The sequence below is a fragment of the Cucurbita pepo genome, chromosome 3 (genome assembly GCF_057944985.1).
Source record: "Cucurbita pepo subsp. pepo isolate OVF chromosome 3, ASM5794498v1, whole genome shotgun sequence".
Lineage (NCBI taxonomy): Eukaryota > Viridiplantae > Streptophyta > Magnoliopsida > Cucurbitales > Cucurbitaceae > Cucurbita > Cucurbita pepo.
Window position 1 is genome coordinate 2,492,195 of NC_141800.1, and position 24,631 is coordinate 2,516,825.

At 32.6% G+C, this 24,631-nt stretch overlaps 1 protein-coding gene across 1 annotated transcript; it reads left to right on the plus strand.

The window, feature by feature from the left end:
• The first annotated feature begins 5,732 nt into the window (after positions 1-5,732).
• LOC111790936 (P-loop containing nucleoside triphosphate hydrolases superfamily protein) lies at positions 5,733-24,547 on the plus strand. Its single transcript, XM_023672067.2, has 32 exons — positions 5,733-5,998; positions 6,119-6,208; positions 6,340-6,458; positions 6,825-6,938; positions 7,034-7,115; positions 7,379-7,446; positions 7,531-7,605; positions 9,062-9,207; positions 9,300-9,402; positions 10,563-10,643; positions 10,807-10,875; positions 10,966-11,025; positions 11,103-11,264; positions 11,666-11,722; positions 12,182-12,427; positions 12,501-12,563; positions 12,670-12,825; positions 13,424-13,528; positions 14,574-14,645; positions 14,807-14,956; positions 15,033-15,146; positions 15,226-15,312; positions 15,400-15,603; positions 15,684-15,872; positions 17,507-17,710; positions 17,802-17,891; positions 18,371-18,511; positions 21,330-21,427; positions 21,945-22,023; positions 22,827-22,946; positions 23,042-23,113; positions 24,113-24,547. Exons 1-32 carry the CDS (start codon positions 5,875-5,877, stop codon positions 24,338-24,340), a joined length of 3,768 nt encoding a protein of 1,255 aa, XP_023527835.2. The 5' UTR covers positions 5,733-5,874; the 3' UTR covers positions 24,341-24,547.
• Positions 24,548-24,631: the final 84 nt, after the last annotated feature.

A 24,631-nucleotide genomic window follows, 5' to 3' on the forward strand; every position in this document is an offset into this window, starting at 1 on the left:
ATCTTGGTGAATTTCTTGTTTTAAAAAATTATGTTTTTTAAATTTTATTTTGTGTTTATTTCCACAATTTTTTATTTGTCTCAAACCTAAAATAAAGTAGATAAAATTATTCTTGTAGCAATAAAAATTACCCACAAATTCTTTCTCAATAAGTAGAGAAAAATAAATAAATACATCTAATTCTTTCTCAATAAATAGAGAAAAATAAATATATATATATATATATATATATATCTAAATGGAAGGCTCTAAATTGATGCCATGAAGTTGGAAACTTTATTTATTTATTTATTTTTGGTACAATGAATATAGAGTCGTGAGAATTTTAAAAACTACATGTCATTATGCTCAACACTTTTTAGTATCTCTCTAATAAAATCATTGTCTCATTTCATAAAAAAAATAAAAATAAAATAAAAAAATACTTTAGTTTTTTTTTTTTTTTTCTTCTAAAAAGTCAACTTTTTCTATTATTTTCTTAAATAGCATATTTTAAAATCATGTAAGTCAATTGATAAGGATCCATAATTGATCATTTATACAATTGATTGGTCAAATATATATTTGATTTAACTTTTAATAAACCCCAATATAATTAATATTAACAGAATATGTTTACAAAATTAATAAAGTCATAATTTTGTATCATTATTATTTTACATATATTATCCTTTATAATATATTATACCATACATATTTTAATTAAATTTAAAAGAAAACAATAATATATTTGAAATTTTAAATTTTAAATATAAACGCACTGAAAACATAAAAATATTATTTTTTAAATTTACACTATTTAGATTACGTAATCTTTTAAAAGAAAATTAAGATATACCTCAAAGTTAACGATGTTAAATGAACACGACTCTCCACAGTGGTATGATATTATCCACTCTGATCCTAAGTTTTGTTTTGGGCTTCCCCAAAAGGCATCATACCAACGGAGAGAGTTTTGTTTTGGGCTTCCCCAAAAGGCATCATACCAACGGAGAGAGTATTCTTTGTTTATAAACTCATGATCATTCCCTAAATTAGCCGACGTCGGACTTTCTCCTCCCACAAACGAATCTAAAAACATAAAATATAATCAAAATGGAACTAACTTGGGTAACATAATAAGAATTAAATTTTTTTTTTAAAAAAAAAAAAAAAAACTTAGAAAATATATATTTATTGAATGATTGGGAAGAACAGAGAAGATGGTGTTAAAAAATTCCAAGTAGAAGATATTATTTTTTTTGAAGTTCTCTGAATCAAGACAGTCTCCCAAGCCTTTGTGGGCCATACCCTGACCCCAACATGCGCCTAAGATCCGCACCTTGGTCCTTCCATATATATATATATATGCGTAAGTTCCTCAGCCCGGCCTCCATCGTTTCATTGCTCCGACCACTGCCTTTCCCGCCGATGCGGTGGCGCGTATGGAAGAGGGGGAGTTAGAAACCTACGATGATCGATGGTGATGTGTTACAAAGTCTTCTCCGGCGTGGTTCTGGTGCTGTGGACGATGGCGCTGGTGGTCCTGCCGGTGGTCCTGCCGCCGCTTCCTCCACCGCCATTGCCGGTTCTTGTTGTGCCTGTTTTGATATTAGGGGTTCTTCTTTTTTGTGCTATCTCCACTTCTAACCTGCCTGATACGGTCAGATGAACACGACTCTCTACAATAATATTATATTGTCTACTTTAAACATAAGCTCTCGTGACTTTGCTTTAAGCTTCTCCAAACGTGAGATAATATTCTTTGATTATAAACTCATAATCATTCCTTAAATTAGCCGACGTGGAACTTTCATCCAACAACGCAGACCGTCGTTTTCTCCAAACGGTTTATTATTATTATTATTATTATTATTATTATTTTAATGTATATACCAAGTTTCCGTCTTTTTTTTTTCTTTTATATATATAAAAATTAGTGTAATGAGATGAAAATTTGAGCATGTTATTTCCTTTTCTTCCTTTTATTTAAAAATAAATCAATTTTTCAATACATTTTAAAATTTTGAATTTTGAATTTAATTAATCTAAATAATTTTTAATAATTTATTAGACGTAAAATTAATTAAAAAGCTTATTAAATATCTTTTTAATTTAGTTTAATTTCTATAATTTTAAATTCATAATCAATTTTCGTAGACTTTTTCTTAATACAAATAAAATATTTCATTAAATTTTAACCATTTTTTCACGGTAAAAGTTATATAGTTTACTTTTAAAATTTAAGAATTAAATTATTTATACTAATATTGGATAATAAATAATTATAAAATTAAAAATATAAATCAATTAAATAGGCATAGAAAGGATTATTAATTAAAAGAATTATCCACTTGTGCTTTAAATACCCAACAGCACACAGTTTTATACGTATTTTTATATAATATTTATGACATATACTTACATTAAATTATAATTTTTTTTCCCATACTTTGTTTTTAATTATTTTATTTTATTAAGAAAATTAGTTACTAAGATAAATATAATTAAATATAATTATTTGACGAGAAAAATAAAATATAGCTAAAATAAATATTTTAAAAGTTAGACTATTAGAATAAAATAAAATAAAAATTTATAAATAAATTAAATTTCCTAAATATTTATAAATCCCACTTGAAATTTACAGCATTTTTTTTTATTAAAGTAATTTTATTTAATTTTTTTCTTTACTTTAAATTTTGAAAAGAGAAGCGAATTAAGGGAAAGTGCATGCATCTAAATGATGACACTGCTCTCCTAAACATCAACTTGCATTTATTTTATTAAATATTTGAAATTTGGAATTTAAATATGTGTAAAATAATTAATATTTATGGTTAAATATTTTTCTTTTTAATCAATTTTATATACGATATTTAATATTTAATTAAATCACATGTCAACGATCTAGATATCAGAAGTTCAAATTTCTCTACCCGAGTAATTATAAGAATATGATAATTAAAAATATTTAAAAGAATTAAAAGTCTCTGCATGTACCAACAAAATAAACCATTCCTTTTTGTGGCTCGATCGAGTAAAACTTTGAAAACGTGCTTGAGTAATACTATGTTAGGTGACTTCATGAGAATTTTCCTAAAAAGCACGTGCATTAGGACAAGACATGCTGAAAAAACTGTATCGGTATGCCGATATAGTATCTACTCTTACAAATACTTTAAATTTTATGGTTAATGTGATCGTGTTGTTACGGTATGAAGGCGTAATGCACGTTGATAATTTTCATAATAAAAAGGTAATAGTCATGCCTTTCAATCCAAACCATGATGATGGCATATCGAGGTAATGGGTGTGATGATTCTGATGTAGGTATGATAAATGATGCTTACAATAATGTCTACCCCACATTTCTCGTTTTATTGTCCTATATGTTTTTCTCTTTGAAATTCTAAGAGCGTTACTTAATTCATAGCACGAGACACTGTTGTAGTGTCTCGATGTTACCATTGTTGCCTTAGGGCACAAGAAATGTACGTGAAGACTAGTCTATGTTAAAAGTACTATGAGATCCCACATCGATTGGAGAGAGAAACGAGTATCACGTGGAAATCTATTCCTAGCAAACATGTTTTAAAAACTTTGAGGGAAAGCGTGAAAGAAAAAATCCAAAAATGACAAATACGTAACATCTCGACCCTATTTTGAGTTTTATAAAATATGCATTATTTCTTGTAACGACCCGATTTTTTAAAACCCTAAACAGATTCAAACCCAATTCAATTTTAGAAAGGCGACTCGGTATATTACTAGCCCGAAAGAAGTATATTCCAAAAGAAGAAGTGGTTTGTTTTCTAATTAGTCCTCAAGCTTTTGATTATTACTATGTTTGGTACAAATCTTGTCTCCCACACATTGTCTTCCACTCCTAAGGAAAAAGCATTGATTTGGATGCACAACAACAACAATAATAATAATAATAATAATAATAAATAAATAAATAAATTATATATATATATATATATATATATGGATAGATTTATATTCGTTCGATTAACTATTAAATAGTCACGTTATCTCATATTTTTTGTATCGAAAAATTAAAAAAAAAAAAGTGCATTAATTACCGTTCAGCTGTGTATACCGACAAAAGAAATTCTCAAAAAAGGAAAGTGTTTGTGACGTTGTTTTGTGATTGTATAAAGATGTTGTCTCCCACTCTAGAGGAACAGTCTAAATTTTACATATAAAGGAAGATGTTCATGAATCTTCATCGTTATCATATACTTAGCGACTAAAATAAAATGAGATAAGATGAAGTGACATGTACTGACTTATTAGTTATATTAAATTGGAAACATTATAATTGTTGGAGGATGAAAGTCCTGCATCGACTAATTTAGAGAATGAAGCTTTCTGGAGAAGTCCAAAGCAAAGCCATGAGAGCTTATATTTAAAGTGGATAATATCATATCATTGTGGAGATCTGATGGATTGACATTTCCTATATATGTTATCATCACTGTAATATCCCACATTGGTTGGGGGAGGAGAACGAAACACTCGATATAAGAAGGGGCCTTCTCTTGCTTGTTAGTGCTTTAGTTTGAAATAAGGACGTTTAGGCTTGACTAAGAGTTTCGTTAGGGCAGCTGCTCGTTTAGTATTTGCTTTGGCTTCACCGTATGTATCTTGCTGGCATGAGAGCTATTGCAACTAAAAGCAGCATTAGAAAGACAAAAAAGGCATTTCAAGTCGACTACAAGACTAGGACTACAATACAAGTCACGAGCGATAATGAAGTCAAGCTGGGTTGGATTTTTTATGTCGAAAGCCCCAAAACTAGCTATCTTATAGAACCGTGATAATATCTGGATGAATACTAGTTCCGCTGACAAGTAATAATTATCAATTATTGTGAAACATTTGTTAACTATCGTACTTTCGTTTTACCATTTTTTTGTGAGTTTTTCTCCAGTAATTTTACCATTTATTAGCGATGATTATAATTTTTTGGCATACCAGAAAGCCTCCTACTAATTGAGGGAGTATTCTTTGTTTATAAACTTATGATTATTCCCTAAATTAACCGATGTGGGACTTTCATCATCCAACACCTCCCATCGAACAAAATATGTCTCCCCTTAATTAAGGCTCGACTCCTTTAGAGTCTTAGTCATTTTTTACTGTCTTCACGACTAATCAATGAGTTGGAGACCAGAACAAAACTCCCCAATGCCGCCGTGGAGGGGCGTCGAGGAGGAGGGAGCTTCTTATGTTGAACAAACCCTAAAAAATCGAAATTATAACATAAAATCGGAAGCTCAATCTTCTGGCTTTATAACAAGAGAGAGAGAGAGGAGATTGGAAGAAGGGCGGCGACATGGCGGCGGAGAGCGGAGGTGGAGGCGGAAGAGGTGGCGACGATGGCAGTGGCTGTTGCAGCAGAAGAAGCAAAAGAAGAAGAAGGAAGTGAGGAAAGAAACCGGGAAGAAGAAGAAGAAAAGAAAGGGAGCCAAAAATTATTATAATAATTGGAGAAAAAAAAATAAATGGTTAATAATAAAAAAAAGAAATTAAATCATTTAAAATTTTATATATCATCCATAATCGCAGTAATAACTCATATTTGATCGTTTATTATAATTTTAATTTGATTAAATTTAATAAATAAAATGCTTTTAATGTGTTATTTTTATATACTTAAGTAAGTATATATTTTAATTTTAAAATTAGAAAATAAAAATGCAAAGAATGATTTTATTTATTTATTATTTATTATTTATTTTGTTAGCTTCATTTTTGAAGGCGCTCTAATTTGCAGAAGTGCGAGGGCGGGAAAACGAAAACGAAGAAGAAGAAGAAGAAGAACAGCTTCGAAGAAGAAACTCAATCCTCCCGCTCTCTGGAAACTGGACTGAAAGAGAACTAGAAATGGAGAGGATTCATGTAACCGTCCGAGCCAGGCCGCTCTCGGCGGCGGACGCCAAAACGAGCCCTTGGAGAATTTCTGGAAACTCCATTTTCATTCCCAATCACCCTAACAAGTTCGATTTTGGTATGTTTCTGCTCAGTTATCTTACTTAAATTTCTGTTTTTCTCGCAAATTTTGCTCTCCTAGGTGTTTTTTTTGTTTACTTACCTTGGCTGTCGATTTTGCTTTCTTTCTACTTTGCAGATCGAGTTTTCGGCGAAGATTGTAGCACTTTCGAAGTTTATCAAGCTCGCACTAAGGAAATTGTTGCCTCCGCAGTTCGTGGGTTCAATGGTATCTTCTATGGAAATAGTTGATGGTTTGGTTTGTTTTATGTGCTTGTACTATTTGGCTGACTACTCTAATATCACTCCTTTGTGTTGTTGTCTCTGTTTTTATTTTCCTTCTTCTCTTGCATTATTCAGGGACGGTCTTTGCTTATGGACAAACTAATAGTGGTAAAACTCATACAATGCGAGGCTCACCAACTGAACCTGGGATCATTCCACTTTCTGTGAATAATTTGTTTGATGTTATACATCAGGTATTTCTTCAATTTAGTCATTGTCATCATAGGCCACGGCCAGGCTACACGAAGAGCGTCCTCCACTTACTGTTCTTACTTTTGTTTTGGTGCTTGCATTTAAAAATGTACTAGGAAACACTGACTTGTGGAGCTTGTTTAATATTCAAATGGAAAAAGAAAAAGAAAAAAAAAAAAAAAACGAAAATGGTTTTCCACAATTGGACTGTTAAAACGAAAATTCAAATTGTATACTGTTGTAGCTGGGAGAAAGAAAAACAATGAAGGTCAATATAATGAAGCATCGAGCTTGAGTTTGACCCAACTCCTGCTCATCTAATTTATTGAACTATGAGATATGTCTAAGTGAAATCTTCTTGTTCAAAGGATGCGGATAGGGAGTTTCTTCTGCGAATGTCCTACATGGAAATCTACAACGAGGAAATTAACGATTTATTGGTTCCTGAGCATCGAAAACTGCAGATTCACGAAAGTTTAGAGGTGGTGCTTAATTTTAAACTTGGGGCAACTTATTGTTCCATGTCCAAACTTCTGTTTACTTTTGTTGATGTTAATTATTTCCTCCAAATTTGCAGCGGGGAATCTATGTTGCTGGTTTGCGAGAAGAGATTGTTGCTTCTTCTGACCAAGTTCTCGATCTTATGGAATTTGGAGAATGTAATTTAATTTTCGAAATGATAAAGTCTATTGCTTCCTCCTTTCTTAAAGATCTCAATAAAATTCTACTTCGTTTCCAAATTTCTTTTATATTGAAGAGTTCAATAGAAAGCATATTTGTTATCCATTACTGTTTAATTACTGGTTCTATGAACTATTTACCCCTTGAAATCGATGCCTCTGGTTTTTTAGGCTTTTGTCTGTCTGTTCTTATATATCTTAGTGATTTCATGCTAATTTTAATATCTTGTTCATACATTCAGCTCATCGTCATATTGGAGAGACAAATATGAATTTGTACAGTAGTAGATCCCACACTATTTTCCGCATGGTAAACTCAATATTCTTCAAATTCCGCGAGTCATATTGCCATTATATTCTTTTTCCCTCTCTAACTTACCTAATAATCAAATAGATAATTGAGAGTCGGGATAAAGTTGAAGATGGAGACACTGGAAATTCTTGTGATGCTGTTCGTGTTTCAGTTCTGGTACGTGGTTCCTGCAGTTATCAATTATTTCTACATGTTTTTTGCTTCCGGTATTCGTTTATCAATTACTTATTATTGTGATTAGATGACGGAGCCATCATCTCCCCTTGTTAGCTAAAAGCTTCTCTCTCACTTTCTTTCTCTCTCTCATTCAAAAAATTATGGTAAGAGAGAACCGATTGGAACTATGGGGTGTTGTCCTTTTTAATTGAACGCACGACTTTTAGGATTTCTTTTGCAGTTGCAGGCTGTTTAGAAGAGGGTATTATAAAACTATTGGCTTTATCTGCACTTAAAGTTTTGATGATTATATGGTGTGAAGGGAGGTCGTCAGTAAAAGTGGAGTGGTGGAGGTGTATAAAATCAACTCAAATGGGGTAAAGAAAGGATTGTCATTCTGGAAGGAAGTATATACCCAAAGCGGGGTCGGAAGATTTTTAAGAAAGCAGTGAGGTGTTTTTCTTTGAAAGAGAAGGGGCTTTTGGGAAGTTTGATGATGTGGTGGAAAGGAGGATGCATAGAACAAACTTATAGTATAAATGAAAAATAGGTGTTTTGTGGGATTGAGTGGAGCAAGGTGATTAGAAAAGAAATGTGGAAAAAGGAGGAAAGAATAAAGGAGGTAAAAGGAGACTTTTGCGGGAATATTGTAATTGAAAGAAATTGTATCTAAGTATTCGAGAGTTAAGGTTAGGAAATGGATTGAAAATGTAGTTTTGGGAGGATGGTCGGTTGGAAGGAGGGTCCTTGTTGATTAAGTATCCAAATTTGCATGATCTGGTGTTCAAAACAGTGAATGATGTGTGGATTCAAGTGTATTGAGTTGTAACAATAAAACAAGAATGGCTTTTGAAGTAAAGGAGAACGATTTAATGTTGCTGCTGGATTTGTTGAAGAATTTTGGATTATAGGAAGACGCGGGAAAGAGGGTGCGATTGCTGTAAAATGGCGGTAATTTATCATGTGGTGTTTAGCGCAGAGATTGGTTAATGGCATGATCTTCTTTGTTTAACTATTTGGATAAAATGTATTTGTGTGGATAGGTTGTCTTGTAGGTCTCAATTAGTGGAAAGAATGCGACGAAGACATACTTTGTGGATTTTAAATCCTTCCCAGTGGTGCTTGTGTTATTCTGATAGTGAAGATTTGCCTCTTTTTTTTTTCTTTTGTTATTTTAGTAGGAAATGAGGAATTTAGTACTTCAATTGGCTGAACTTGATTAAATATTTGGTCGAATATAAACTGTTACTATTTAATTCATTAACATGTTTTATGTTATACATTTTATCATGGTATACATGATTTATAATATATTATGTTTTTAATGTAATCCTCCATTTTAAAATTTAAAATTTAAATTCACTGAAAATATAAAAATTCTTCTTTAATCTCCATTTTCCGAATTTGTCTTTCATAGGTGTTTCTTATTCTTCCTAGTTGTGCTAAATGCTTGCAGAATTTAGTTGACCTTGCTGGTTCGGAGCGTGCTGCAAAAACTGGTGCCGAGGGTATTCGTCTTAAAGAGGGTTCCCACATTAATAAAAGCTTGATGACACTGGGAACTGTCATTAAAAAATTAAGTGAAGGTGCTGAGAGTCAAGGGTAGGTTTCTTTTTTTTTTTTTTTCACTTCTTTGCTGCTTAAAAGAAGGATTGTTGCTGGATGCATGGTTGCTTATTTGATTTATGTTGCAGGAGCCATGTCCCCTATCGTGACAGCAAACTTACTCGTATTTTGCAACCTGCACTCGGTGGAAATGCAAACACAGCAATTATATGCAATATCACTTTAGCACAGGTATCATCTTTTTCCACCAGAGGGATTTTCTTTATTGTTCTTTTAAGTAGTGATACTTTGTTACATCAATTTCTTTGAAGTAGGAAGGATATAAATTCAAGTTACCATTCAGAAAAATAAGGCTTTACTCGTGAAATGGGTATGGGAATTCGTAAAAGAACCTAACAAGTTGTGGCACATGTATTCTATGTTCAAAAGTAAAAGAAGATATCAATCATCTCCTCTTTCATTGTAGTATTGTAATTTCAGCTGGAAACTATAGTCGGCGTTATTTCAAAATTTCGGATTTTCATGGGTTCTCAAGTCTAGACCAGAAAGCTATCTTTTCTGGTAATTGGTGGGCATAGAAAGCAAATAAAATATTGTGGATTAATTTCGTCAAAGTTTTATTTGGGTCTATGATCTGGAAGGAATTTCAGAATTTTGTAAGGCAAAAATTTCTAGTGGGGAGAAAGACTAGATTTCATCAAACTCTTTGACTTCTTGCTGTGTTAGTTTCCTGCATTTCAGTAATTTTCTTCTTTAGAAGTTCACTCTGGCTAGACTTCTCTCCTAATGTTTTTCATTATTAGTTACTCTCATATCCCATTTGAAAAGTTTCTTGTAATCTTCCTTTAGATAGGATTTTCTCGCACTTTTGTAATTTCAATTCATCAATGCATTTGTTTATTATCCAATTTTTTTAGCTATTTTGTTAGAAGAGTTCTGTATAAGTTTTTTGTGGCAGCTTTATTAGTTTGGTTGGATGGAGAGTATTGTAATTGGGGATATTTTAGAGAATTACATATTTGCATTTGTTTTTGAGTTAGATGCTAGAATCTTGTGACATTTGGTACCTTTCAATGGAAAGTCTGTTTCTGTTTCTGTTTCTATAATCTATAAAACAATTTCATAAAAAATCTTGTTACCATTTTGGGTTCAATTCTGTTTTTAGCTCAATAGCCCTTCAAGGCTTAAAGTGTGATTATTTGATTTTTTGTTTACAAATATTAAAGGTATATCTATTTAATTTTCTCTTACTGAAGTGCCTCGAATTGGTTGTAGACTTCCTAGATTTTAGCAGTCTGTTGAGCACCTGATTGCTTCATTACATATGTTTGAAGGAAGTGTGTATATCTATTACTTCATCCTGATTGCTAAGTTCCTTGATTTGGCGACAGATTCATGCAGATGAGACGAAAAGTACCCTCCAGTTTGCTAGTAGAGCATTACGTGTCACTAACTGCGCTCACGTGAATGAGGTTTTGATCTATACTTAGGTTTCATTTCTTTTTTCCCTCGTTCCATCTCAGATATTTATGCTTTCCTCTGAATAAGTTAATATTTCTGGGCCCACATTTGCTTTTAGTCATTGTGCTTATCCACTTGGTTCATCCAGTTCAATGCTTTAATTCTTTCCTGTAGATTTTAACTGATGCTGCTCTGTTAAAGCGTCAAAAGAGAGAGATTGAGGAGCTTCGAGCCAAATTGCAGGTTAGACCATATCTTCTTTTTCTTTTTCTTCCTTTTTTCCCTCCTAATAAAAAGGTCAGACTAATCTTTTGTTCTGTTTCTATGTTTCAGGGTTCCCATTCAGAGCATTTAGGGGAGGAGATCCTCAACTTGAGAAATACATTATTACAGGTCAGCAACAAATGTTAATATGATGATCTTTTGTAGGATGCACGGACTTATCCTGAAAGTTTCTATATGCATGTCAGATTGAACTGGAGAGGGAGCGAATGGCTTTGGAGTTGGAGGAGGAAAAGAAAGTGCAGTCCGAATGGGAGAAGAGGGTGCAGGAGCAAGCTAAGAAAATTGAAAATTTGAGTTCTATGGTGCTTTATTCAAAAAGAGATGATAACCATGATGAAATTAAAAAGGTTCACAAAATAAAAGTGTATTGCATTGATTACAGTTTTCTAATTTCATCTTTTTACAGATTTATGCCTATTGGGAGGTTTCTTATGATCACCTTGGCCTTTGGGGATTTCTCTCATCATTTTTTTTTTGTACATTCCCTCTTTTTTTATTATTAGAAGTTCGTTTCTTATCAAAAAGAAAATATTTTGCATTAATATGTTTTTCTGACTTCTTTTGTCTAGTCTGTACATGTTCCATCTCATTTTTGTTATACTGCTTTATTATTTTCTATCTGACGTCATGTCTAGTTCTCGGCTATTATCCTTTGCTTCCGATTAGTCTTCTTATCACATCTATTCAGAGTTTCTTTTTAAAAATTGTACCTTTTTTTACGTAAAAATTGTACTCTTCAATATTGTAGAATAAGAGAAGGGATACATGGTGTCCAGGAAATATTTCACGGAAGCCCCTTGGAGAGGTAAAATTGTTCTTATTATATTAGCACATGGTTTATATCATGTGTCGCGATTCCCTAGTATTTGAATTTTGAACACTAATGAAACCATCCTACTGTATGCTTTCCAAGTAGTTTAATAGATTTTGAGATATTATTTGTTTTTGGTTGCTTGGCTAATGATTGCTAGAGATAATCTAATGATGTGTAAGCTAGATGGTTAGAGTAGAGTTCACAAGATGGATGTTGGTTAGAAAAGAAACCAACAACGGAGAGAAGAATAAATGTGAAAATATTTGCATTAGTTTTGAAACTGTAGTCATTAATGGGAGAGCTGAGGACTCTCCTGAAAACTCCTCAAATTGCATCTTATATTCGTCTTGCCTTTATTTCGAGTAAAATTAAAGCGGATATCTCTACCGTACTTTTTCCATACATTTTTTTGTACTGATGCTGATATATGAAATGTTCTTGCAAATTTAGGTCGATTCAACCATCCAATCTATTGCTTCGGCTGTGAAGCCTGTAAAATCCAACCGTGAAATGGGACCACTTCTTCCCTTCGAAGAACTGATGGATGACACTGACGTTTCTAAGGGGGAAACTTGCAAAAAGGGTGAGAGTGATCAAAAGAATGTATTAGAAGGGTGTGCTTTTCCAGAGCCCTGCGCATTATTGCATGTTACCAATAGGAGAAAAGTGGCATCGAAGAAAAAAAGCTTACCGGGAGTATGGCACTTGTCTTTTACTCTTTAGTTTTTAAATTGAAATTATGGCATTAACATTGTTATAAATTTGGCAGGACAGTGATGTAGTAGATGTCCAAGAAGCATACGAAGATTTGCTTTTAAGGTTTGAAAGTGAGGTATTATTTAGTCTCTCTACCCCAATATTAGCATGATCTCCCCCCTCCTAATCTTTCTTTCCTTTTAATCCTTATTTATTTGTTTATAATATTTTTTTTTTTGTAGAAAACTGTGAGTGATATAAAAATTGACTGCTTAACAAGGAAGCTTGCTGAAATTGATGATCACTATCATGTCAAAAGAGGTGACTTTAATGGGGACAAACAGATGAGTTTACGGGAATCGGAGGCCATCCTTGTTATCAAGCGACTTCAAGAACGGGTGTTTTGATCATCTCTTTATTATTTTATATCACAATTCACTTGCGAGCCAAACATAAATTTCTTAAAAAGTAGGACACGAACATGTTGGGAATACATTTATATATACGTGTCTATAGTTATATATTCACTTCTTTATTGATAAAACATGTAAAATTGACATAAAAACAAGATATACTAAACAGTCACTGAATCTCAAAAACAAGATAAGGATATGATAGTGTAATACTTTAGGATTGATCGACATGTAAGGATTCAATCTGAATGTCATTTTGTTTTTCCTAATTTTTAGGTTAAATAATATTTAGAGTCATGTTTGAGCTGTATTTTACCCATGCCTAAAATTTAATATATATACATATTTTTTTCAAACATGCCTTTAGCATGTCGGACGTATCCGAAGCGTGTTCGAACATATCCCTATTCGACACGAACACTTTGCCTGGCAAGGTGTCCATGCTTCGTAGCTAATATATGTACATTATTCAGTCTTTCAATTCATTTATGGTATTTTCTTAGTCGGTACATGCCATCGCTTATGTTGGGATTTCTTTTTTACTTTTCATTCCGCCCTTTATAATTTGTTATTTATTTCACAGATAATGATTTTGGAAATGGAGAGATCTTCAAGTCAGCAAAATCTTGATAATGTTGTGGAGCTTGCAACAGAGCAAAATATATGTGCTAGGGAAAAGTTTGACGAGGTAAGTACGGTTCAAATGCCCCCATCTTACTTTGTTTTGCTATTTAACTTGCTATAAATATCTTTATAGGTGCTTTGTAAGGTTGAAAATATTGATGTCAATATTAAAGTTTGATATTCATAACTCATATTTAATTATTTATGATATATCAATTTATAATTTATGGTTTGGGAAAAATCACAGATATCACAAAAGCTTTTAAAATTTTTGTGAATTTCTTAAAAAAACTACAATAACTTATTTAAATCATGACACTATTATATTATTTAGGAACATACGACTTTAAAGTCAAAAGTTTAAAAATTCCCTTGTTGTAATATTGACAGAAATCGTAAGTTTGTTTAAAAATGTCCTTGCCACTAATATATGGACAAAAACCTTTATCTATACCCCATCATCTCCCTCTTTCATTTTCTCTCTCCTCTCACACTTTCCCATTTCTCATATTTTTTTCTCCTTATTCAATACCCTCTTAATCATTTTCTTTCATTCCTCAATCTCTAAAACTTACTTAAAGTAAAAAATATGAAATCTCCCATTTATGAGCAAGTGTCCAAATATAAGAAATTTCAACACCAAAATTGTAAATTTCTTTAAAATTATCTTGAGTTGAGAAGTAACCAATTTGGAAAGTCACAAGATATTCTTATTTTTTCACCCAGATACTCTCTTTTCCCTCATTCATTCTCTTCTTATCTTTGCAATCAAACGTGACCCAAAACTTTGGGTTAAAGAATTAAATCCAACAAAGTCCAAAGATCAAAATCTCCTCTCAAAACACAGGAAATAGAATCACCAAATACGAAAAGGGTCGATAAAAAATATCACCTTTGCTACAAATTTGGTTATGTACATGTTTTTTTTTTCTTTTCCTTCCCATTGTACATAAAAGGTACCTTTTTATTGCAACATTCTTTTTACAGTTTCTCTCAGTAGTTCACGTTTATCTTGATAGTAGTTATTTGGTTTTTGAGTTGAGTTTATCTTATATGGCTTTGTTGTTAAGTAATATTGTGAGGTTGAGTAAGTTTTTAAACTTTTGTAGCTATCTGAAGAGCTGCATTATGCACGTGAAGAAGCCAGGGTAGCTCGTGAGAAGCTTAATTCCCCGGTCTCTGTAAGAAACCTCCATAGACCTTCCATCTTCGATTATGGTTTTGAATTATTTGGTCTTGCCTTTCTCTAATTTTCTGTGTACGTTTCTTTATATGTTAGAAGTTAATCAGTTATTAGATGAAGTAATTTGTAACAATCTTCCTGCCAACATGCTTCTTTCAGGAAGAAAATTTTGACCTATTGTCAATACTTTCAATGGAACTCCAAGAAGTAATTACAGAAATGGAAAACTCTAAACAAATTTCCTCTAGTGTTTCTTCGCTCATCAATGACACGTCTCAGTGTTTTTATGCTATATCTGACATGTTGCTTGTAAGTATTCTGTTCTCTTACTCTTGTCCAGCTCGAGGACTTTCCTCTAGGGCTCATTAGTTGTAACAAAATGCAGGATTTGAGGACTACGATCCATCAATGTGCTGTGCAAGAAAAGCTAATTATTAATGATCATGAAGAGTTTAACTCCAAAATGATGCAGAAAGTTTCCAAAATTGAGAATGAGAAGGTGTGTATATTTAATGTATGTGGTTCTAATCCTTCTGCATCTTGTAAGCCAGTTTTAATATTATTATCTGGATGCACAGCTTCTTCTTCAAAGTTACTCGGATGATCTCCAGAATCAGATAGAGTTACTGAAGCAGCAAGCTCATAATTGTGAGGAGCTATCAATGGTAAATATTATTTTTTACTTTTTTATTAGATGTATGCGTTGCAATCCTTCTAACAGATGTGCGTTTGCATATTTGTATTTCCTACAGGCTCTTTCTGATCATCAGAATGTGGAACAAACTGATTATCTTGCTCAAATCCAAACTCTTCAAAAGGAAATTACATGTTTGTCGTCTAGTTCACTTGCAAGGGAGAAGGAAAGTCTTAGAAAAGATCTTGAAAAAACAAAAGGAAAGTTGAAAGAGTCGGAGGTTAAGCTAAAAAATTCTTTACAAGAGAAAACAAAACTTGAGGTTTGATGACCTTTTTTCTATTTTTCTCCGAATAAAATTAAGTTTGGGCCATCAATTTAATAACATTTTTATACTTCCAGGGAGAGAAAGCTGCGGCAGAACGAGAGATAAAACGGCTAGTTGGACAAAATTCTCTTCTCAAGCGTGATATCAATAAACGTGACTCCATTGCTGGTAGACGGCGTGATTCAATTATTGAAAAGAGTTCAAAGGGGCTTGATCCAGACAGAGCAAAGTCCTTTGTACTTCCATATGAACAAATACTGGAGGTAACAGTAGTGGTGTTAAGAAACATATTCATTACTTCTATTGGTTGACTAATGATTGGTAAGTTATAAAAAAAAAAAATCATACTTTCAATGTTTATACATATTATATTTGCAATTACTTTAACCAAAATTCATATTTGCAAATATTTTTGAGAATGATGCAACCCAGTTAAATTTTCCTAAAAGGTGAGCCGGTCCACCTAAGGGGAGTCAAACATCTTACTAATAACTTTAATAGTGTATCTCTTCTAAATCACCTGTGGACTTATTCGATATTTTCTATTATTGTCAATTGGAGTTGAACATCTTACTAAAAACTCCAACAGTGTATCTTGTCAAAATCACCTGTGAAATTTTTCGATATTTTCTATTATTGCCAATGGGAGATCGTCTCTTAAACTTGGTTGCTGTCGTTTCTCTTAAACTTTGCCAATGATTTATCTAAATGATTTAATAATTAATGGACTATAATTGTAAACTTTTCTTTAGTGCATACATATACTGGTTGATTTTATCATAGTTGAAGCTTTTAGAGTGGTTGTTCTTTGCATATTTCCCCCCCACCTCTTCTTGTTCTGACAGCCAAATTAGTTTTGTCTTGTTTGGGTATTTCGCCCTAACATACACACTTCTCTTATAAGACAGTTCATTTTCCTTTGAGGTGCATAAGTCTTATCATCAACCATGCTCCCACATCCATCAGTGTCATTGAAACTGTTGGAGAGTAAATTCTAGTATATTATTGAGTGAGAAAATAATAATATTTTTACAAGATGAAACTCAATCATAGATCCAAAAATCAGCAATTATCTCAAGTCTAAAAGGAAATTATAGCTATAAATACGCTAAGAAATTGTAGCAGGATGGTATATGCTAGTCATTCCTAGCTTGGAAATCAAATTTCCAGGCTAGTTCAATGTAATGTCTTGGTCAAAAGGTCTGCTGCTTGATATTAGGAAGGTACATATCTCAGGTTGATTGTATTAGTCTCAATCATTCTCATTGATGAAATATGTTAGCTAGATCCGGCTACTCGCATCCCCAAGAAATTTCCAAATTCTTTTGAGAGAAATTGCTAGGCTATTTCTTAAAAAAGATCGTAGTGAGAATTATATCATCAACACATACTATTAACACCATGTTCTTACTTGGTGAGGAGTTTGATGAATAGAGTGTGCTTAGATTGGCATTGCAGATTGCCATCTTTTGAATAAATCTCTCGAAGATGGCACCTGCAAGGATGATGACCAGCGGCTAGGGTTTCAATGGCTTGATTTTGATGGGCTAGAGTTTCTAACTGCTAAGCCTCTGATACCATGAAGCTATATATAAGAGTGACTTTCAAGTATATTATTGAGTGAGAAAATAGGACTGTTTATACAAGAAAGATCCCAATCATATATTTGAAAAAACAGCAATTAGGATTAGTCTAAAATGGAAATTACAGCTATAAATATACAAGAAAATAATATGCCTAATTTACAGCTTGATATTCTACTATCGTTCTAACGTGGTTTTTTTTTTTTCATGACAAATTTTTGCATCTAGGAAACAATTATCATCCTTATTCATTTAAAACTTGTCTTGGAGACGTGTTGGATGATGATTTGCGAATTCTTTTGAATGTTTATCAGGAAGATCACAAGGAGTTGGAAGTTCTTGCCTTTGAGTTAGAAGCGAGGATTGCTTCTCTGGAAGAGCAATTAAGGGCCACATCCGATGAGAAAGAAGAGGCAATATTTAGAAATGAATGCTTGCTTTCAGAATTAGAAACTTTAACTGAAAAACTGAGAATAGCAAACATACAACTGACTGCTGTTCAGGATGTCTCCGAACTTGTAAGCTTATGCTTTCATTTCAATAATCGGACATTGGTTCTGTGTGAACTTCTCTTTTCTTTATGAAACATAATATTGTGTTGCTCTCCAGAAACAAAGCTTAGAAGAAGCTCAAATTAAGCAGAAAAACTTGGAAAGCTCCATAGGACTTCTGGAAGAGCAAAAAGAAGAATTGGCCATGGTAATTTGTGATTTTACATTCGCCTTTTTATAAAATAATAATAAAATTACAAGTTTGGTTTCTAAACATCTAAGATTTTGTCTATTTGGTCCTAAACTTTTAATTTTATGTCTAAACGATCCTTGATATGTTTGAATTTTTTTAAAACTAATCGATCTGTTAGACATAAATTAGAATTTCATGTTTAATGGAACTAATAAATTTTTCATTATGTGTTAACTGGGTCCGTGGATTTCAATAAACATTGAATCAGTCATGGACCTCTTAACACACCAAAATTGACAATTTACGGACTTATTAGATACTTTTTAAGTTTAGAGACCTATTAGATATAAAATTGAAAGTTCATAGACTAAATAAAAATAAAACTCAAAGTTTGGGTACTACTTGTAATTTAACCTAAAGTTGAGTTATTCGGAAAACATTTTTGGCTGCGTTTCATGGTTGAACTTGTTGGTGCATTTCCACTGTTTTTGTAGCATCTCACAGAAAGCCTTCTGGAAATGGAGGAGCAAAGAGCAGTATGGTTATCGAAGGAGAAAGCTTATGTTGAAGCAATAGAAAAGAAAGTAAAATCACACGACCTGGAGGTGGCTTCCGCATCAAATGAAATATCAAAGGTATGAACTTTGTGACTCAACTTGTCAACAAATCTGCAGTGGCTGTCTGCATGTTATAATTGGTTTCTCTGTTTTCTTTCAGTTTGAAGTTTTGGCTCTTTATTATGCATAGTTTCATCAAAAACCAGTTTCCTTGTTTTTTTTATCCACTCTGTTTTGGCATCGCCGATTGAATTTTCTAGCATATATTTCATACCTTTTAGATGGAGGCAATAATTATAATTTCAAAATGCTGGTGGATAATTAATAGAGCTGTCCTTAAGTTATCGAAAGACTTGATAGGGGATTGCATATTGATTTTGCAAACCAACACCTTTCTATCAGTACTAATATTTCGTTGAGGTCATTTAAAATATATATTGTGCTGATTGTGTTTTGTGATAGCATAGATAAAAGCAAAGCTAACTTTTTTAAATTCTATTAGCACTGTCGTTTCATTATCATTTCTCAAGGGCATATAGTTCTCTAAACAAGGGAAATACAGGAGCCATTTATTTGTTCAACTTAAGGCTTTTATTTAAATGATGTTATCTTTAAACAAAATTACTGTTAGAACATTTAAATTCATTTCCTGAAATATTAAATGTTTTCGTTAAAAACGCACTGTTGCCTTGTCTCCTTGACTTCGGATCTAGACTAATATTTTTTACTTTTGGTCTAAGTTCTCCCAAATAACATTTACTGTGTTGGACTAAGATGTACCCTACCGAATACGGAATTTACTGTTATTGTACAAGGTACTCCCAAATATGAATTTATTTTTCTGTTTAACCTATCAGCCCTCCTAGAAGAAGCAACATCATCCTAAAAAGTAGAAATAGCTCCCATCCTAATGGAAATTCTTCTATTTATATTTAAGTCAAATATTACAATAAAAAAGTAGTTTTTATCACCATATCTAAAGAATTCTGACGTTGTATTATCTAGAAGAAAATTACACTCTTGGTCCTTGAGGTTTGGTCTAGGTTGCATTTGGGTCCTAAGTTTTCAAACCCACCAATTTGATTCTTGAGGTTTGCACTTGGTAGTATTTTTAGTCCCTCTGTCAGTTTTTTCATTAACGAACGACAGAAAGCTGATGTGACACCTATTTTTTATTAAAAAGATATTTTTTTTAACCTTTTTAATTATTAAACTAAAAAAAACATTTGTTTCGTTTTCTTTTTCTCTCTCTTCGTTCTCCATGATCCTCTTCTTTCTCCCTCTCCTCCTTCGGTCTTTTGTCCTCACCATTAATGGTAGCCACTGTTGCCTGTGCTAGCGACTGTACTTTTGTTTCTTCTTATTTCCTGTCCATTCTTTTTCCCCTTTTCTTTTTTTGAAAAAAAAAAAGGACTGAAATGTAATGGGAAAAGGAAAGAGAAGAAGAAAAAAAAATACAATTGCAGGCGACAGGTGGCGGCAGTGACCATTGATGATGAAGGAAGATGGAAGGAGGAGAGGGAGAATGAAAAGAGAGAAAAAAGAAAAAAAAAATACTTTTTTGAAGTATAATAATTTAAAATTAGGTTTTTTTTTTAATAAAAATAGGTGTAAGACATCTTTTCGTTTGTAACTAACAGAAAAACTGATGGAGGGACCAAAAATGCTACAAAATGCAAACCTGTTAAAATGGTTGAGTTTTAAAACTCAATGTCCCAAAGACAACCTAAACCAAATCTGAAGGACCAAAACTGTAATTTGTAATTTTTCCTATTATCTATGAAGACCTAATAACTTAAAAAGCCTCATGTGGATGTTTTTTGTTTGTAAAAACTGAATTTTTTTACCAATTAAGATATTCCAACCACATTTCTTCACTCCATTATGCTACGGTGAATTGAAATATTCATTGTGTAAGGTAGTTGGAAATAAACTTTAACTCTGTTTTAATCGTACTGTTATAACACCAGGTTCAGTGTAGTGTAGTAAGAGTTACACAGATAACTCAATAGGGATAACGAAAAAAATGGAAATAATACATTTTTAGTGCGTCAAGTTCAAATCATCTCAGGAGACCATACCCAAAGGATAATGCAATTTGATGGAAGTAAAAACAATTGTAATACTAATTTAACCTACGTATTAAAAGACTTCCTCTTTTATTGAGTTAAGAGGATGAGAGATAACTGGAAAAATTCTTCTATAGTCCAGACCCTTCTAAGCAGTACTACCCTTCTAAGCAGTACTATGTAACATAAAATTAGACGTAAATCACTAGCTAAAATACAGTAGATGCTATGCAAATATATTCTTCACAATGCATAAAGGAGATTGTTCGCGTGAAAAGTTTGAATGATTTATTAATGTTTGAATGGTTCTACATGTTTAAAATCGAAGCCTGTAGATATTGTTCGCAAATGTGGAAATTTTTATCTCACTGGGAAAATATTGCTAACATGCAAGTGCCCTTTAATTTTTTCCCTCGAATCTCTGGGTTACCAACATTACCAGAAACGAGACGAGTCATTATGGTTCACAAGCACACAGTAGACTTGATATAGTGCTAATATAACAAGCTATACATGAACCTTAAAGCTGATAATGAAGAGCTAGTTGTTCATCAAGTTATTATACCTTTCAAGCATTTGAGTTATCCAATAAAGGCTTAGACAAAGTCATAAATAGCCATCAGATTGTTTCGTGAATAACTTCTTACCAGTAATCCATTGATGGATTGCGAAGACAAGATGGTTAGTCCATTTTATTTTACAGTATATATTGTGGCCATTGCACTTTTCATGTCTGATGTTCTTACAACCTTCATGCACTTTTATGTCTAAAATGTGCCGTGCTTGCTTGTTATGATAGTCTAATGATTATAGATATTATAATATAGGTGATGAATGATTTGGAGTCTTGTCGTGAAGAATGTGAGGTACTTCAACACAGATTGAGAAGTTCAGAGGAGAGTGAGAGAAGAGAAAAAGAATTCAGGTTTTTTCTAGACTTTCCTCTCAGTTGTATCTTCATAGAGTTTGGTAGATCATGCATCTCGTTTTTACATATATTAATTGATGTCAAAGTTAAAGTTGGTCTAATCTGTAACTTCGTTTAATAATAAATGTAGTTGTATTAACAGCGAAAAATTTGTTCATTGTTCAAAAATATATTACAACACTGATGAAGGTGCTTAGGTTCTTCTTAGCATTTGTATTATGTAGTGCGATTTCTAATATATGATACCTGCCTATTGTTATTACAAATCCAAAGATGTATGAGAATTTCATTACGCTCCAGTTGTGGAACTGATTTAATATAATTTACTTTAGATTTGTCTATTGAACCTGTCCTCGTGTTCTGTTCTTGTCGTAATTTCTTAGGCAATGATGTATTGGAGCATCTATGTCATGTTGTATTTGTGTCTGTGCTTAGGCTCCAGTAGCCTATTTGAAGAACAAGTGATGTATATTACATTTATTTGTGTTTTGTTAATTTTGCTTATTTATTGCAGTAAGGAGAAGCTAGATATCATAGAGAACCTAAAAAATGAGAAAAATAAAGCTGAGGTTGAAAATGAAGCGATTCAGCAAGTAAGTTCTGTTACTTTAAGCACTTTTATGGATGTGAACGTGACTTGATGATACAAATACTTCAAACGATTTTTTTTTTTTTTTTTTTTTTTGCCATTGGTCTTATATAATGTGGAGCACATCAATCTCTTTTAACAAATTGTCAAGTGTAAAATGAACGATTTTGAAGAACAATGGATAAGATTTATTTTCTAAAACTTTAATGAGAGATTGGGTATGAGATGAGATCTTTGTCGTGAATTTTATGTTCAATTATTCATTCAAACGTATGACTTCCACTAATATCAAGATCTTTAGACTATTATATCATTAATAGCTAGTGAAATAATACTGTATCTTTGTGAAAAGGAAAATTCTTAAGAGGAGGTTGGGCTTGCTTTACGATGGACTTCAGTGATTATCCTTCGTCTCTCATTCTTCTGATTTGGATTCCCTTTCTGTTATTTTGTTCTAGTGTTTTCAGGGATCTTTTTGTTCGCTTTTTTTGGCTCCTTTTGTTCTTGTTCTTTTCTATAATGTCTTCTATATACTTTCACTTGTTTTCAATAGAAGTTATCTTCAGAGAAAAAATCAAATATATTTAGAATCAAACAAAATATCCAAGTAACACATTAAAAAAAAAAAGGAATAGTTGGGTTTGGACACCCTAATGGTTCACATGTGAAGCTTCATCGATAAAGCAAAAGACAAATGTTTGAAGAAATAATAGGAATGAAAAATAAATTATGCTTGATATTATGTGCAAACTTTAGGATTCGGGTAAGGTAATATTTGTAGTTAATCACACGTCTTTTATGTTTCAGAGTATTAGAAACCAGTTGCTTCTTGTAACGAAGGAAAGAGATAATCTGATGATTCAGATTCAAGAGCAGCAAAGTCATTCAATCGAAATAGAATTGCTAAAAGATAATACCAGTGAGATGGTGATGACGAAACTTGCCTGCTTTTTTTTATTTCTTTCTCATGTTTAACCAAGTTTTTTTAACCGTAACATAATATGCTGATGAATTTAATGCAGTTAAAAGAAGCAAAACTTCAAACGGAAAAATTGGCCACGAGAATTTCCAGCTTGGAAGTTAAGATGCATGATGTAAGTTCTTGAATATATAGTGCTCCTCGCTAAATCTATGTTGCTTTCACTTTTAATGGGAGGAAAGAAAATCCTACCTCTTTATTGAACATTTTTAAATAGATATAAGAAGCTGCTATATTTTCATGATTATGTTTTATTTGTTACGAACATATTGTGTGGTGTTGTTGGTGTCATTAAGTAGGAAGTATCAGACAAAACTGGATGCTAGATCTATGGTGATAAGTTTTTAAGTTCTGTTACTAAAATGGGTTTCTCTCCAAAATGAAGAGTTCTTGGTGGAAAAGATGGAACACACCTTTCACATTTGTATTTGTACAGTTGCAGCCGTTAAATTCTTTGAGATGGTGGAATGAAGATTGTTTAGTTATTCAATATAGTTAAGTTCTTCGAAATTCCTTTTAGGATTAGAGGTGACTTGGCCTAGCCTTCGGTGATAATTTAAGGACTTCAAGATTGCTTGCTAGAACTAGCACAAAAAGTGGTTTATAGATTTGAAACTCTTCCCTTTTCCTATTTACAGTTTCCTTTGGAAAAAATCCCAATGAATTATGGTATAAAATGGTGGTTGCATTTATGGGAAGAACAAAAGGAAATTTGGTTGGTTCACATAATCGAAGAAACTGAGCTGTTCAAGAAGCCTCTGGCAGTACATTATTAGGCTACCTTTGAAAGATTCTCCTTCACTAGGGCAGGCAATGGCAAGAATACATTGATTAACCTTTAGCTCTAAGATCTCCTAGGATTTTATAAATTTCTAGGAAGAAAAACATTGCACTTCTAAAGGTGATTTGCTAATGAGATATTCTGATTAATAAAATGGCATTAGTTACGGATTAGCAGACAGGAGTAGGGTATTTCCTGTATCTAATACATATTCATGCTGATTGATTCCCTTTTGGTTCTACACTAGTTTTGCGAGAGTAAAATAAGACAGAATATGTATCTACCATTATTATCTTATCTTGTTCAAGGGAAATCTAACATGCTTGCAAACAGGATGCGGTGCAGAACGGCAAAGAGAAGGCTAAGCTTCGAATGAGGCTGCGAGGAACTCAAGCAAAGTTGGATGCATTCCGCATTAGATATCAGGGAGCAGTGGATGAGTCTGATCTTATGGATAGAAAGTATGAGAAGGCTACTGCAGACTTGAAGAAAAAGTTGGCTTCTGAATGTATCGAGAACCTTAATCTTAGGAAGCAGCTTGCTTCTGTACAAGGACTATGAAGGTAAATACTTATTCATGTGTATCCATAATGTTAAATTTTACTAACCCTTCAGCTCAGGTCTAAGTCCTCATTCATTCATCCATCAATGCACGCACCTTGTTTGTACATGTTTCTTTGTACATCAGCTAAAACTGTATCTTTATTTCTTTTACTAGGTTGTAACCTCATTGACTGTTTACATCGTGTATATATTCCTTTTGTAATAGCTCGAGAAACAAAAAATTGTTTCTATTTATCTTCTAGGTTTAATTACAAAAAAATACTCTGTTCATATTTGAAACTATACTTT

Excerpts from the sequence above, each read along its gene's own strand:
- LOC111790936 (XM_023672067.2), top strand. The coding sequence starts at position 5,875 with ATGGAGAGGATTCATGTAACCGTCCGAGCCAGGCCGCTCTCGGCGGCG. Across the intron at positions 7,447-7,530 it reads CCCACACTATTTTCCGCATG|ATAATTGAGAGTCGGGATAA; the intron begins GTAAACTCAATA and ends ATAATCAAATAG. Across the intron at positions 15,313-15,399 it reads ATTGTGAGGAGCTATCAATG|GCTCTTTCTGATCATCAGAA; the intron begins GTAAATATTATT and ends TATTTCCTACAG.